The sequence below is a fragment of the Bos taurus genome, chromosome 28 (assembly GCF_002263795.3).
Source record: "Bos taurus isolate L1 Dominette 01449 registration number 42190680 breed Hereford chromosome 28, ARS-UCD2.0, whole genome shotgun sequence".
In the NCBI taxonomy this organism is placed as follows: domain Eukaryota; kingdom Metazoa; phylum Chordata; class Mammalia; order Artiodactyla; family Bovidae; genus Bos; species Bos taurus.
The window spans coordinates 18,060,013-18,077,298 of record NC_037355.1 but is presented as its reverse complement, the minus strand read 5'-3'; the positions used below and the strand labels follow the sequence as shown (position 1 = coordinate 18,077,298).

Genomic DNA, 17,286 nt, shown 5'->3' with positions numbered 1-17,286 from the left:
TCATTGCCAACCAATCAAAATGCCAAGATGATGTGTTTTAGGAAATCAAATCCATTCAATATGTTTATGATCTCTAAACCTAGGGATGCAGAGACATGATACATATTTCTAGCAAAAGCAGAAGAGGCCAAGAGAACAGAACATAGCTATTAGTTGAATGCTACAAAGGCTTAAAATAGAACTTCTGCTCTTTTAAAAAAAAAAATTCAATTTGAGGGCTGTGAAGGACTAAAATGAAATAATCCATAATCCACAATTCAAACCAGAAGGTTTGGAATAGTTTATAACCACAAACAAAAACAAGCCAATTAAAATGGCCTCTTCTTATAACCAGAAGGAATTCCAGAGAGATCTCTTTATCCAATCACAAGTTAACAGCAGAAGAAATACATCTACAGATTTTAAACTTGCAAGTTTTTACTATTACTAAGTATTTACATCTTCCAGACTTCTTGACCCATCTTCTAAGGTCACACATTTTTCTCAAGAATCAGAAATCTCAACTAGTTAGTTGGTATATCAGGTAAGGTTCGTATTAAGGTCAAAGAAATGACTGAAAGATGCTACCAATGAAGGTAGATTATTAGATCTTTTCTTTCCCCAAAGCATCACCCCCAAAACATAAAAATATAATAAGAGACTGCTGAGGATGCAAAGCACAAAGAATTTATAAATCTCTTCCTCCTAGTGATGATGTTACAGAGGTTGAGATAATTGTGCACGAAATTCTCAGCAGTTCAAAATCTGAAGAATGCCAGGATGACCCCATTCAACTCACTTCATCTCCTTGTGCCTCAGTTTCCATATATGGAGCAGGGCAAGGATCTTTTTCTGCACAAAGGCCAATTCATGAAAAATAAAAATGTGAGGGGGTTACACTTTTCCTTATTCAAAATGAAAATAGCTCATCGAGTCCCAATTTAGATAGCCACTTTACCAAATGGAAAAATAATCGTTGGAAACTTTGTGCTGCTTTTGAGCCAAGGAATGTTAATATTCTGGCATGTGTATCATGTTTATTTAGTAATAGCCTGAAGACAACCTTCTCATCTTTGATACTTAGATGGGGGCCGCATTTTGAAGCTAGGAGTCCTGAAGTTTAATAATAATCATTGTTACCATTAGCTTTGAATTAACAGAATCTGGGCAGTTTTTTTTTTTTAAGGAAAAGGATTCTCAAATTCTCAGGCCCAGGCCCCACTCTAGAGGTAATATATGAGAGACCTAGAAAACTAGTTACACTTTAAAATTCCCCATTGAAAATCTGAGCTGCAGTTCTTGAGTAGCCTCTGCGAACCACTGATCTAGAAGATTCCAAGATCTCTTTTGAGCTCTAAATGACAAGTCTACACTTGCTTCTGATAGCAGATGATCTCACAGATAAGTATCCTCTAGTAAGGCTGTGATGACAACTTAAGTCCTCAGACTTTGGATATTATTAATATATCTCCTGGACTGACTTCAAAACTGAATCCTCACTGAACATCTCACAATTTTATTAGTCAAAATATACTAAAGAGAAATGTTTTCTATACTTCAGAGGTTCAAAAGCTTAAAGGTAAAATCAGAGTGGCAAACTCAAGGGCCTGCAGGGCCAGCAGGTAGGAGGAGGCAGGTTTTAGAAAGGAAGGAGGAAAAGGAGGAAAGAAAAAAGGAAGGGAAAAAAATCCCACCAGTTGGTTTTATTCAGTTTATGGCCTCAAATATAGATTTTATAGTGAGACAGTCACACAGATACACTGCTTAAGATGAGATGGAAAAATGTGGCATATTGTGAAGAATGCAGGGACCCAACAAAGGACGAAGGAGCTGAAGGGTGAAGTGGAGAGGAGAGGAGGAAAAGGACAGCCCCACAGGTCACCAGTCCCCTTTGTGGCTTGGCTCAAGAGATGTGAAGCACATAACCAGATGGAAAGCAGGTGCCAGTCTGGTCTTCCATGTTTTCCAGCCCAGTCTTTCTCTCCACTTTGTCTAGCACAATACAGGGCAGGCAATACAGGCAGCAAAACACAATATTTAACTTGCTGTCAATCTTCATGATCCCAAGCCCTCACTGCCAGCATCCAAGGACCTCCTTCCCTAGGCGCCATCCTTCCCTCTGAATTCCCCTTCATGGTCATTTATCCCAGCCACCTAGTGACTCTAAGTTACTCAAACTTGCTATACCTAACTTCATTCTACCTACATAGTTTGTTTCCCCGTTTGACTGTCTCATCCTTAGAAGACCATAATCTTTCACAACTAAATTCCATCCGTTCTCCAATCTTCTGCTCAAGTGGCATCAGACCTGTCAGTCTTTCTTTCTCATCTGTAAATGAGGAAGTACTTTACCCAAACAGCGCAACTGATCTTCTCCCACTCTGTCTTACAACTGATGCCTTTCCTGGGTGGTAAGCAACTGGAACCCCTAGCCTAAATATTTTTATGTTCCCCAGAGTGTCTAACACTGCATATTATACTTATAAGATGCTCAATAAATATGTGGTCAGGTGATCCGCTGATTGTGTGATCATTCAGTCATTCATTCAACAAAAGAATAATCACTGTTTGTTCAAAGAGTACTGCAAATGCCTTGAAAGTCATCAGAAAGTTTCTTTTATATTTTCTACACCAGTCTGCTGTTGCTCGTTAAAAAAAAAAAAAATTCTGGTGCAAATACATAAGATACAAAAGCAGGAAAAACTGATTCAGTGAAATTTTCTGGCTCTCTCCCTATCAGTGAGTAACAAAAAAATTCCTGGGTTTCAAAAGACATTTCATAATGTTATGCAATATCATGTAACTATCTGCAGTCAGAGTTCATAAGAATGTGTATTCCTATTCTGAACATTAAAGGTTAGACTTAAAAGTCTGGGCTATGGGGTGGACTGCTACATTTATGAGACTAACACTGAATAAGTTATCATCTTTTTCACATGCACGAAAGCTATAATTAGCTCAAGATTTTACAAAACTATGAGCCACAGTGGGAAGGAGTAAATCTCCCTGCCTTATCAACAGATCCAACCAAGTGAAAAACTACATTATTTATTTTTCAGTGGTGCACTCAGTAAAACAGAAATTTTAAGCAAATTATATCTATGAAATACATGTTTAAATATAGTTCATATAAGTATCTGACTTCCTTATAAACATGTATTGCCTATATAGTAAACATTTTACATGCATATAGACTCACAAAGAATTCTTAGAATACCAGGTTATTAATTATAGATTAATACCAGATCAATTAATACCAGATTATCTGACTCACGTATTGCTTGCCATCTTTTTCCCATCCCAAGCCCCTGACATCAAACCCTCATATTAGTTTGTGGAATAAAATGCTATATCTGGCAAGAAACACTAGTTATTATTTTGGGTTAAAATGAGTTTCACTTTCTTGACTTTCTGTCTCTGGCATCTTACTTTGATACAGAGATATACCGCAGGTTACTCTGTAAGGAAAAAAAAAAATAATGTCTTCAATTGTAGAAGAAACTGCACAACTCAATCTGATCACTATGTGGAGGAGAAAATCTTTCCAATGACGACATCTTCCTATGTCACTTGATTTTATTACAGATGTCATCTCTGTATGCTATATTAGTGCAGCTCTTTCTTCTTCTTTTCAAGATCCTAATCTGAGTCTGTTGCTCTAACATTTTATCGGTTCAAAATTCATGCTGTAAAAATCCGTGGCCATCAAATTTTCCTGTAAGCTAAAAATAACCCGTTCCTGTCAGTTAGAATTAGCTGATAAAGAGTGTCAGAGCCTGTTCTGAGTAAGTTTGATAACTTCCTGTTTATGCAGCACTGACCCTTGTCTAATAAAGCTTCTCTGCTCTAGAATGAGAGGAGATTCTGCTGCATTCTATTCCTTAATGGCCAATACTGATTACTTCTGAAAGCCTTTAATACATTTCCCATATTAGACATGAACAGATGTCAGGTATGTTGCCAAGGGAAATTTCTTTTATGCAATCTTGGCTTGTTGTACAATAATAGCCCTTTCTCAACATGGGAAAAAATTACAGACCTAACTAATTTCCCTGACAGGGGAGAGTTACATATGTTTTCCACTTGTAGTTTTTACGACAAGTTTACAATTTTGCCAAACCTGGAACTAATTGGGACTGCTTCCAAAAGCGGCCCAATAAACCCCCAAAAGTGTACGGCCATTTGAAAAGGCAGTCAGCGACGGTCATGTTTGCATTTTCTCCATTTTGGTCAAAGCAGGGTGGGGGTAGGGGGAGTTAGATTGCAAAATTATTTCATTTAAGTTGCTTAAACACTTACTGTTTCATATCCTCCCAGTTTTTGAGCAGCTTGAAACATAGTCCAAAGGTTAACTGTTAGAGGGACAATAAGTATTTAGATAAGCATTGCATTAACATATTTCCAAGAAATGTCAATTAAAACATTTTGTTTTGTTTTTTCAATGAGAAAGAGAAATAAAAAGAAATATTAACGTAACCCAGAGAGCTAAGTTCTTGGGAAACAATCTGCCAACGGGTATTCAACAACAGGGTATATTAGTACCACTTAAAATATTTCTTAAGAAACAGTCACAAATACGGAAACAGTGCTACTTTTAGGATAAAGGACAACACAATGTTTAGTCCCGTTGCCATCAGCAGACCAAGGGAAGCTACGTTACAGCCTCCTTGAGAAGAGCATGGGATTTCAAAACAGGGCTTGTCTTGTAGGACCCTTAGAAAGCGGCCATGGATTCAACAGTAATATGTAATGCCTCCTTCAGAGAAGAGCTCTCCATAATCAATAAATACCAGCCACGTTAATATATGATTACCTTCACAGAACTTCTGACGGCAGCAGTGTATTAAAAGCTCATAGCATATTTCGCTATCGCATGGTGCCTTGCGCTGAGCAGGTAAATACGTAAGCCACCCTTGAGGGTGCGGTTCATTCCCAAAGGAACTGAAATGTGCCCACCTCGTCCCCTGACTTACTTGCCTGTGTGACGGTGCAAATACGTATTTTTAAAAACAAATCTCTCTTCACAGGGCGTGCGTGTGTTTACGCTGTTAATCATCTATGCCAAATTACTGGTAACCCTGTTCATTTGTACTAATACCATGGAATGGGACTGCTGTGGATTTGATTCTTTCATAAGAGGGGAAAATTGAACTTCACGTAATTCTTTGGTAAAGGAAATGAAGAATAAAATTTAAAACAACAACAACAACAAAAAAAAAAACGGCTCTTTGACACAACACTTTCAAAAAGCCTCACTGAACCTTGCACTATTTCAAAGCTATCAAGAGGCCTGCCTCAGCCTTGATTTAATCTGAACCAATGCATAATGCAACAAAGCTGTTCATAGTACATTAATTTTACTTCTATTTCAAGCAGCCAGTTTTCAGACAAACATTGTAATCATTCGTAGTTATATAAGTTTATAATGGCTGCGAGTGTTCTCTTGCAATCAGTGCCAATTGCTATTAGGTATGTAAATTGTTATGTAAAACATACAGGTTTGACATTCTTCATCAGAATGACACATGGTTTTAATCTAGGAAGAGACATTTGGAGAAAATACTATTTCAAACCAGGGGCTCATCGCTTTGTGTACCACAAAATCCAGACAGAGGTAAAATATACACTCAGTTGTGAAATCAGGACAGGGTCTGGGTTTCTTCTCTTTTTATATGGAATTCTGCTCAGCCATGAGTTCCCTGTTCCTCTCTAAAATATATGATGATGCTTACACGTACATGTCAAAGTAATTCAAAATTGGGCCCTCAGTTCAAATTTGTGGATTTCTTGTTTCCTCTGAAGTCATCAGGTCTTTGTTCTCTCTTAACAAATTTGGGGCTTAGGAAATATGTTTTCTCTTTGTGGTTGTTTTGTCCATCTTTAAATGTCCTCCTTTTAAAAGCTGTCTTTTCACAGGCAACATCTGTGCCTGATAAAACTACGTCATGTTATTATCTCAGAAGAAAGGCGTTACAGACACTCAAGATTGACAAAACAGAAAATGAGAAACTTTCAACATGTCTATTTCCAGTCATAATCAGTGGATTCAAGCCTATAAATATCTCACTGCAACTGCCCCAGAAGGGAACAATGTAGCAGAAAGAGGCAGGGGGAAGAAATTCCTGGCCTGGATGATTTGTAGATTTAGTATAAACAGAGTATCATCCCCAGTAGAGGATTTCAACATAAGCCTGAGTCAAAAATTTCCAACCCCCAATTCAAAGAGTCTGAGTAGCTTTGATATTTCAGAAATGAAAACAAGTATACTTACTCTGTTTAAAACCTAAATAGGGTATTCGTTCTATTGGCGTCTTTCTTTCTTTCATGTATTTATAAAGTGCCACCAGGAAGGCCTGCTCATCGGCCCTACACTCTTCACCAATGGCAACCTTTGGTTTTTCTTCATTGGAGACTTTTTTACAATTATTATGGTTATTCTTCGGTTTGTTCAAGGCTGACCTAGCCTCACATTTCACCTGGAAAGGGGGAAAAGAAAAAAAAAAAAGGCCATGTCAAATCCAGCGCAGCTCTGGGATTCCTACAGGGATATAGCTAGAGACATCGTCCACTGAGTGGAAAGGGGGAAACCAGGAAACCATCCTGGCCCTGAAATAGCTCCTAGAGCATCACAGACCACGGATGGTGAATTTCTGAGAGGGGCCAGAAACTGCGGTAGGCTTTGGGGTACTATAACCTTGGTCACAGCTACTCAATGCTAGAGACGAGAGCCATCACACACAGTATGTAAACAAACGGATGAGGCTGTGTTCCAATAACATCTTATTTATAGAAACAGGTGGTCAGTGGGCCATGGTTTGCCAAACTATGCCAGCCTCTTTTAGACTCCTTACCAGCATGTTGATGTGAAACCAGAAAGTGTTTACACCTGCTGGGACCACTCTCCTGTCTCTTTATACACTTTATTTTCCTAAGGGGTACCAGTGGTTACTGTCATCATGGAAGGAACCCTGCGTTCTTAGTAAGAGTCCCAGGTTCTGCACTTTGGATCAAGATGAAAGGCAAGTGCATTTCTTCATAGTAAACTGATCTTGTTGCAACTCTTCCCAGCAACCTGGAAAAACAGGCCAATGCTGGCTGATGTCGGGAGCACCAGCAGAGTCTCCGCCATCCGTCACCCGAGCGTGATGCCCAGACACACCCCCCATAGGAAACCAGACACCCCCCTCTTTAATGAGGGTGCCTAGCTTTTCAGTCAGCTCTGAAAATCTCGTAGATGTTAAGTGGCCACAAAGGAAAAAGTAGAGGTCAAGTAAAAACCCAGGAGGAGTAAGTGAAAAGCTTCAGAATTAAAAAAATAAATGGTGGTAAATGGACCACATGGAGCAGCTAACCCCACGTTCCCGCCTCACTGCCATGTTCTACAAGAGGCCTTTGATGGTTGTTAAATAATACGCTAAGGTGCTGAGCTGTTTTAACTGTCAAAGGGGGAAGTACAAAGGGTCAAGCTTCAAGTTCAAGTGCGCCCACGGGGAAGGAGTAGGTTCCAATATTCTTTACATCTCCGACCTAACATCGGCGAGGAGAGGACGAGTGTCCGGGAAATATAGTGAATTAACATGTCCCACACAGTCGACAAGGTTTTCCCTTTCAGATTCCTGACCCCTCTCTGTCCTTCCATTCAGATTCTCCTTTGCAAGCACTAAGAACATAAAAGGCTATGCTTATTTATTAAAGGGAAACATCTCCTCTACAAGGGTTTTCTTTATTGCTGATTCTCTCACAGGAACACACCAGTTTAATATCTAGATGGGTCCTGAAAAAAATAAATAAATAAAACTTCCTGCACAACTCATTCAACCCAGCCTCTAGATAAGATTTTCATTTTTAAAGGGCAGTGGAAATGGGATGAAAACATTTTCCCATGTAGGATTTCTACTTACAGTTATTTTCAAACTTTAGTACTTTGTAACATTAGATTAAGGCGAGCATCCTGGGAAACTTTATGTTGTCATCATTTTTCACTGCCAAATTTTAGATTGTTGAGTCTAAAGTTCTGATGAAATCTATAATTTAACAGCTCTTTGAAATCATAAAAATCACTCCAGTTCTAATCTGTATTGCTTCCTGGCTTTTTCTGAGTGCTTACTATGTAATCCAGCTCTATTCTAAGCCCTTTTTTGGTGTTATCTCCTTTCATGCTCGTGACCCTAACAGGGCAGGTTATCACCCTCCTATCAGAAATGGGGAGACTGAGGTACGAGAGGAAGAGTAACACGTCCAAGACCATAGGATCGCATCCAGCATCCAGGTTAGTAAGTAGTGAGTTAGGGATTTGAACCTTAGTAGTCTCAACCCACTCCAGTATTCTTGCCTGGAGAATCCCATGGACAGAGGAGTCTGGTGGGCTACAGTCCATGGGGTTGCAAAGAGTCAGACACGACAAGTGACTCAGCACGGCATGGCATGGCAGTCTCACTCAAGGACTTATGGTTTTAAACACTATCTTTTACTGACACTCATAAAAATACTAAACTGATAGTCAAAATGTTGTTATTGTTCAGTTGCTCAGTCATGTCTGACTCTTTGCAACCCCATGGACTGCAGCATGCCAGTCTTCCCTGTCCTTCACTATCTCCTAGAGTTTGTTCAAACTCATGTCTATTGAGTCGATGATGCCATTAAACCATCTCATCCTCATGCCCTCTTCTCCTCCTGCCCTCAATCTTTCCCAGCATCAGGGTCTTTTCCAATGAGTCAAAACATTCTTCCAATTAAAAAGTGTATCTTATTACTAAGCATTACAAAACCTATAGCTTAGAAATGTGATTTACCAAGTGAGAAGTAGAAGATAAAGCTAGGTGGTTTCTAGAGTGTAAAGAGCTCCATTCTTTCTGTTGTGTGTCAAGCAAAGGGAAAGAAACCAGCATGAATGGAGTAGCCACAGTGAGCTGGGAACAGCGCCGTGGGCTTCATACAAGCATCCCTGAGTCCCATTTTACAGAGGAAGAAACTGAAGCTCAGCGAGGTGATGTATTTTGGCGTGTGGCTAGGGTCAGGTAGAACTCGGAGTCTAGAACTCAGATCTCCTCACTCTAAACCCCTTAAAAACAGCTCTGCATATAAAATCAGGCTGAATCTTAAGTTTGCAGTGAGAATAGGCCAGAAGTTAAGGGAGTATGAGCTTTGCCCCTCAGTGTCCAGGGAGCTGCCTCACCCATGCAGAAACAACCAGAGACAAAAGGCGGCATGGAGAGCCCACACGAACCCAGCCCAAAGTCATCAGACCCCCGACGACAGGAAAGGCTCCAGGTGCAGCCTGGCTGCCGCCTTCTGGATTGCATCCTGAGCCTCAATGAGCTCTTTCTTGAGTCTGGGGGATTCGTAAGACACGAGCAGTAGTTTCCCTTCACAGACTAACTGCATGCATTTCTCAACATACGTGAGCCCTCTAGAGGATAACTCTGTTTCTGGGTAGGACCAGGTCAAGTTCCTTTGTACAATTTTTCACACTTACCGGAAACTGTCTCAGCATTTTAAGCTACTGAAATATTACACGGGAACTAGTCTTCATGGAGACCTCAAGAAAGCCCAGCCTTTTGATGGTAACAGGTAATTACTATAGTCTGTTTTTCCTGACCTGAGCGCCTTACACTTGTCGAGTTCACTAAGAGCTTTGGGGTTTCCAGAGTGATTGAGGAAGTGCTAATTAAAGGATCCACATTTAATGTTTGCAGTGAACCACCACCTATTTGATATTAACCACATCCTTTCACTGGATTGAGCTGTAACTAATCCAGCCTTCAACCGAGGCAGCAGGATGTGCTGAACCAGCAGGAAAGGAACCAGAGTCTAATTTCTATTTGGTCACTAACTTCCTCGGAAATCCTCATTTTCCTCCTCAAGAAAGCAAGAAGGATAATCCCCGGGGTAAGTTCTTAGGACCAAATGGGATGAAAAATACCGAAAATAACGAAAGCATCACATTTGTAAAATAGTGAAAGTATGTTGGTGATTTCAGTGAAAGAACATACTGCAGTTTCCCTTTCCAATGGTCCTTCTAGAATATAAGCCACCTGTTGTGTACTTCTGGTCATTGCAAAGTGCTTACAGGATGTGAAAAGTCATTTGCCTTCTATCAACGGAGGCCTTTCATTTGAGAGCCAGGCTAAGAAGACTTCTCTTATATAAGTCACCATGTGAATAAGTTTTTTGCCCCAGACCTGGATTTGGGTAGGACATGTTCTTGTCATCTTCAGAGAACTGGTAGCCTCTTCTCCATGACTCTGTCATTGTAAAGCCATGCATTCTCTGTCCCTTGGAAAACACAGTCTTGCAAAGTTTTCATGTTCTCACTAAAAGAGGGCAAACTCTGGATGGCGACAGGCAAATTAACTTGACCTGCTTTTCCAGTCATGCAGACGACAAACTGAGTGGGTTCTTACTCTGACAGCACTTTGTTGCATGGAGCTGCAGAAAGCTGGTACTTATCCATAGTTAGAAGTGGTCTGTTTGAGGCACTTGTGAAAAAAACCACACAGGTCTTGGTTAAAAAGCCCAACTGTCACCTGCAACGTTGCTTCCAGTTCAGCAACTGATCAGATGGTCACAGGCTTGTAACCTCTCCTGTAGTATTTACTGAGAAGAGACCACTCCAAGACACACATGCCTTTTGCATGGTTTTCCTGGCCCCAGATGTGGCTTGCTTATTCTGCAGGGACTTTGCATCCATTCGTCAGTGACAACAGAAGCCCACCATACTTCATAGCTACCAGCCTGTCTCTTCTAGGTCAAGTGGTCTTTCCAGACCCAGTGGAAGCAGCCAAGGCAGGACTGTAATCCAAGACTCCCAAGAAGAGCAAGGCATTCAGACTGGTCCCTGGGAGCTGACTACAGAGTGACATTCATCCACTCACCCCTGATATCTGTGATGGAAGGGCAAGCCTCCTCCTTGTAAAGATGCTGAATGGCAGTGCTGGGCAGGGCAGATGGAAAGGGTCACTTAGAAAACCAAGGCTAGACTACCATTCCTCCTAAGAAGCAGGTGAGCAGCAAATACAGTCTCCAGTTTTCTTCAGTTTTGTGGGTCCCAGTATGAGTCCTGAGCTGCCTTCCATGGAAGGAGAGGTACTGTTCTTGCAGGTCAATTGTGTGAGTTCTGTAAAATTCCCAGAGGCTTACTGTGGTGGTGGCTGCAAATGACTCGAGAAGGAGCTTCATCCTGCTGGGCTCAGGTGCAGAACGTGCTGGGATAAACACATGACATCACCTTAGAGGTATGGGGCAGGGCTCCAACACGAGACGCTGTCAGTACAAGCTCTGCTGAGGGCTATGATCTGTCTTGGCTCCATCCTGCAGTATCTTGCAAGCCACATCATAGGGAATAAACTGTTCCCGCTGACATCCTTCAAGATCACAGAAGCCAAAGTCCTGGATAGGTACTTGTAGGGCCAAGATGTCCCAATTACGAGAAAATGTCACCCTCGGTATCCACATGGACTCACTCACAGGAGGTCAAAGGAATAGAACAAAAATAACTTTAGGCAAAAACAGATTGGTTTTTAGCCAGAAAATATACATTTCTACTAGGTGATCTTTTTAACCCTTTGCAATTTTGAAAGTCCTCAGAACTTCCCGATGAAACAGTCATGCTTGAAGATAAGATACAGAATGTGAATGTCTGTGATTTGCTTCTTTACACTGGAAGAGAAGTGGAGGGCATGGCAGAAAAACAGTCAACTGCCAACACAGAACTGAAGTCATGGTTTTCCACATCAGGATCTTCTAGATTCACTAAAAATGCTCCCATTTTTGTAAGTTTAGTCCTTGGATCTGGAAATGTGGTGTCAGTTGAATTCTGGGCTTCAATTCAGGTCTTAAAGGGGCTATTGCTGTCTTTGGCACAGAAACAACACCTAAACGCAAACACCCCGTAAACGGAATCATGGAAATACGATCCAAGCCCACAAAAGTGAAAAAGATAAGCCTAAAAATATGAAGTGACACTTCACCCTTCACGGTGCTAAATTCTTCAGGCATGCACTTTCAAGATTCCTAAGAATGCTAAGGCAAAATGGCCCCAGGTCCTGAAAGAGAGTCTAGAATTTGGACTTCCATTCCGCATTACGAATGATCTTTAAAAACATAAATGTGTATACAAGTATATGTATACATGTAAGGACTGGGCTACGAATCTTTAATCCTAAGGTCAATTAGAGGGGATTTGGAAAAAACATAACTTGAAAAAAAAATTCATTCTAGCCATTTCTAATCCCATCCAGTTTTCATCTCTGAAGCATATTTAGATGAATACATTCAGAAAGAGGATGGTTCATCCAGTCTATTTTTGATACCAGCAGAGTAAACTATGTCATTGTGTCACCTACTATGAAATCTCAGCCTCAATGACGTGGGCGCTTAATCATCTGTCCTTTACCCAACCCTCCAAGCCGGGAGGTGGGAAGTCTTTCTGTTGACTAATCAAAATGCCTCCACTGCCCCTCCCCCAGCTCCCCCCTCAACCCCCGCCAGGGGAGGGGGGTGGCAGGAACAGGCACAGCAGAGAGCTGTGAATACCAAAGTCAGATTCTGAATTGAAAACTGCCACCAAGACACAGGCGCACAGAGATAAAGAGAAAAAGGGAAAAATAAAAAGATGCAGCAAAAACGAATCCCAGCGAATACTGGGGAGCCAAATGACTGTACCTTGGCAACGGATTTGCCATCGGAATTGTTGTTGGGATCTTTACCACCACTGAAAGAGTCTCTTCTTTGTGGGCATGGCTTCTTTTTGCGTGGTCTGCCTTTAAGATTTGGCGCTGAAAACAAATGGAGAACAATTGAGAGGCATTTTCATTTGCGTGGGTTTCCTTATTAAAAACTGAGACACTCACTCCAGCGGCGCCCTCTAATTGTTCTGAGAAATGTACACATCTGCGGTAGCCAAGCCTCCTTTCAGACGTCCCTCTCTGAAGGGCTGCGTCTACATAGCCTCTGCACTTCTGGACATGTTTCCCAAAGCTAACCTGTTACACTGGAACACGTCTAATTAATGTAAATACAATGAAGCCCTCGGCTTTAAAGGACGATGATAAGGAAAGCGCACTTCCCTGTTGTTACACAAGAAACACACACTGGCCTTGAAAGACAGCCCTGAGCCAGGCTCATTCTTTATGTTTTGCTTTGTATCTTGTTTTCGGAAACCCAAGTGATATGCCAGCCCGTTATGGCATCATAGTAATGTAACACTTGAAAACCTCTCTCTTCAAAAGTGGAAAGGTAAGCATTTTCTCAAAGTATGATACAAATAAGTAAGGGAGAGCTGTAGACAGAGGCATTCACAATAATCTGAAAAATACTACCAAATGTGTTTACTAACAGTATTGCAACCAGCATGTTTCAGATCTCAGCGAATCTGGCAGGTACATTTAAGGCAGTATGCTCTTTTTCTTTTCAATATATATATATATACTTTATGAAGATCTTGAGGGTTATTTAAAATAACTTCCAAAGATCATACTGGAGTTAGCCTGATTCCGTGGAGATTATACTTTTTAAAAGCCACAGACAAGACACAAATCAAAGTTATATTTCATCTTGGATGCTGAGGTTGAATCCCTTTAAGATCCATAAAAGAAGGAGAAAAGGAAAAAAAAAAAAAAAGGCTGCTGTTTATTGAGTGCTGCTATGACTCTCCGGCATCAGTTTTCACATTTAACTTCACCAGTTACCCAGTCAAGCAAAATTAAAACAAACCAACTAACCGGCTAGCCCTTGAAGAATTTCAAACTAACCAATTACATCCCAAGCAATTTCTTTAGGCCCTTTCAAGGTACCACACTTTTTTTTTTTAATTATTATTGCTTTAAGGTATGATTATGGCCATGCGAAATCTGAACAACTCCAACCCTCTTAATTGTTGTTAATCTTACTTATGTCATGCAGTTAGCCAGTGGTTTTAGGACACTGTACATCATACTCATCTTACAAACACAATTAATCCCACTAATTTGATTTTCTACTGTGGATAACAGTCTTGCTGTTGACAAAGCACCATAAAGCAGAGCTGCCTTTCAAATCAGGCCAAAGTTTCAAAAGTGGTTTTGGGGCTCAGACTCCCCGCTTCCCAAATCGGCTCTCCTCTCATCTCCTCACAATGTCTGTTGAAAGCCCATCTCAGAAAGCGATCCTGGCATTACCAAAGGGATACAAACTCACAAACAGAAAATCAAGCAAAGAGAAAGCGGAGATTACCCATTCCAGTCGGCAAACATCTGCTTGACGATGTCTGTGCTCATGAAAGCTACAGCATGTGACTGCTCCCCGGCCCCACGTCCCTGGAAGTCTCCACCCGACTTGGTGTGGATGTCAGCTTCCCTCCGAATGCGAGCTGCGAGGCTCAGCGCTCTGCTTACAACTCCCCTCCCCCGGCAGCTCCATTACTCATGTAAACACAGCAGTGACTAGCACGGGGTGTGTGGGATGAGCTCCGAGGGCTTGGCTGGAGTTGCCAGACTGGCAGGCAGGGCTCGCCTCTCTCCACCTCCCCGAGTGGGGTGGGTGACTTCATCCTGCCTGTTCTGTGGCTCCTGACCTCCAGCTCCCCTGTCAGAGCCTGATGCCACCTTCCATGAACTGATGAGGTCCTCTGCCTGGAGCCAGGGTGGGGACTATTTTGATTTGAGGACTCTCCGTGTAGCACAGAAGTGTTTCCACAACTGACCCAAGTGCTAAGACTTTAATGACGGTGAAGGAAGGATGTACTTTCAAGTCCCTTATCAAAATAATAGCCCAGCAGAGAGCTGACAGAAACTGACAGAACTAGAGATAGGTCTGGGGCATTTCATTAAAAGGGACAAAACAACACTGCCTCTGTTCTAAGACTTGTTACTATGATCTTTCCTGCCTAACAATTTTGGCAAAAAGCATTTAAACCTAAAAGGCATTTATTTCCAGAAAAGCTTTCAAATCCCAAAGGCCTTTTAGACAGAGAGAACTCACATTGAACAGGCTGTTTTAAATAAAGGCAGAGGTTCCGGGAACTGACAATAAGTCATCCCCAAATCGGGTCTATTTTCTCCATTCTTTGAGCTGCTCTTAGAACCCAGAGAGGCACATGCCCTTCCCCAGCAAATTCTGAGAATTACAAATTTAGAACAGACTAGCACCTAATAGTCTGGTCACACAAACTTAAGCTCTAAGTAGAATCTGATCAAGAGAAAAAGTCTTTTGTTCCTCAGAAGGCAAGTACACTGGTATTTCAGGTATGGTTAGGTAAATCCCACCAATCCCTTAAGTATCAAATTTGAATACCTCTGTTAGTCTCACCTCTGAGCTCCTTTTCTGACCTTCTCTTATGGAAGGTATCATTGTGTTATTTATACTTTAGCTGGCTTATTCTTACACTGAGTCGGAGAGTCCTCAATGGCAGGACCATGTCCGATTCATCTCTCTTGGCCCCAGTACCCACCCAGGGGCAGTAATGCCTAATACACTGTTGAACAATCAAGTGACTGCTGGAAATAAAGATGCCCACATATATGTCCTTGGTGTCAAGAGCTAGGCCCGTCAACTTGAGTGCGTGTATACCCATCACATCGGGCACCTGTAAATGGCATTCACCTTTCCTGCTCACCTGTGAGCTCTGGGAGCAAACACCAGTGACAGGAATTTACTGTGGGAGATGAGATCTCCCACAGTGGGAGATGAGCCTTTGGTTCCTGCTTAGGGTAATTGTGTCTGGCATCTCAGTGGGGCCATGATCTTGTCCCACATGCAATGAGCAAATAAACCGAACACCAGATGTTAAAAGTACTAGGGGAAGCATGCAGGACTCCATACAGGTTAAGAGCCTCCACGATACAATTAAGAGAGTTTTTAGATCCACTAGAATAAGGTGAAGCTTTGGGACTGCAGGGCTGGCTTCCGGGGACAGCAAATATTCTTGTCCCCAAATTACTCTTTTTTTCCTACAGGGTCACAAAAAAGCAAATTATTTGCTAGGGGGGTGAATGAAAACAAATGCTTTATGGTATGGTGGTGCTCAGGGATGGGCTTGCTCTGGCCTTTGACTCTTTTATTAAAGAAACAGCCCACCTCCTCTCAGCTGCCCTGGACCAACTTACACCTGCCCCTCTGCTTGACAGCTAAGGGCCGCAGACTTACTGAGAGAACCCAAATCCTATAACTCCAGAATCATACCAGCTCCAGCTGCTGTAGAGGAGGCCAGTCTCTACCAAGAAAATGATTCTTGGAAGCTAGCAATACATGTACTGACAGCATAGTTGGTTCTTAGTCAGTTCTACTCCAAAAAATAGAGCATGAATCAATAAATGCACAGCTACTTTGACATGTGTATAGTATATACCCACAGGCCAACCCTGGCCTGGTGTATTCATAGAGTTCAATCAGTGCTCTTTGCATGAATGTTTTCAATATTATCCACAAATATTATTAATAATAATAATTACTGATGCTTACAGAGCACTTTGTCTTGCCAATCAGAGCTTTGTATACAACAACTCATTTAAAACTCAAAACAAGCCCACAGTAAGGTACAATTATTATTATCCCCATTTTACAGACCAGGTAACTGAGATAGAAATTATTTTGTCTTAGTTCATACCACTGGTTACTGGTAGTAGAAAGCTTCCCACCCAGGCAACTGACTTTACCCAGAGCCCCTGCTTTCCGGAACTTCCCTTTTACATACACACTTGCTGTGTCTTATAACGACGTATTTACATTCTTAACTTGGGCTGGCAGACTCCAGGGAGCTATCCCCAAATGAAAACACTCTCAAATACCACACAGAGAGCACCAGGGCGCTATAGCCCATCTCAGGTATCAAACAGCATCCTCCAGCCCTGCTGGTGAGCAGAGGGTCCCCATCAATCCTGAGTAGTAGGTGATGAGACTTTCACCAAAGTCACAGCGTTCCAATAAGACTTAGAGCACCAAGTACATCACCCCCTTGCAGTGCGCCATCGACGGACTTTTCTGCCTGATCAGTGAATGATGTCTACGGTTTTTTTAAAAAAGTATCTTCTCTCTCCGACTGCCCATCTGTTCCTCTTACTCAGTGCCATGAAATTAACAAGTATTCACCATTGTGAAGTCACCGCTATTTCTATAGGTGTTAATCCCAGGAGAAATCGGCTACTGCTAGTGGTCCAGGCTACTCTGATACTTAACCCTTGTGTTTTGTTTATTCCCTTTTTTAAAAAAACTCCTTCAACTATTAATGAATCATAGTCTTCTTTTTTTTTTCTGACAGTAGAGCAAAACATGCTTTTTTTTTCCCCTTAAAGAGTCTAGAAGCTCAGAGCTGCAGGTACTCAATTATGTATT

General features: G+C 41.6%; 1 protein-coding gene across 2 annotated transcripts in view; it reads right to left on the bottom strand.

Moving 5' to 3' along the window:
• ARID5B (AT-rich interaction domain 5B) overlaps positions 1–17,286 on the bottom strand; it is a 192,880-nt gene that overhangs the window by 32,139 nt on the left and 143,455 nt on the right. Inside the window, exons 1-4 of one of the 2 annotated variants that reach the window (XM_024986849.2) lie at positions 14,191–14,323; positions 12,643–12,755; positions 6,251–6,455; positions 4,279–4,331 (exon numbers count right to left, since the gene is read on the bottom strand). In XM_024986849.2, the coding sequence (XP_024842617.1) occupies positions 4,279–4,331; positions 6,251–6,455; positions 12,643–12,755; positions 14,191–14,194 (375 nt within the window). In that variant the 5' untranslated portion in view covers positions 14,195–14,323. Of the gene's footprint in view, positions 1–4,278; positions 4,332–6,250; positions 6,456–12,642; positions 12,756–14,190; positions 14,324–17,286 lie in introns of those variants that run through there. The other variant, XM_024986848.2, reaches the window with a different exon arrangement.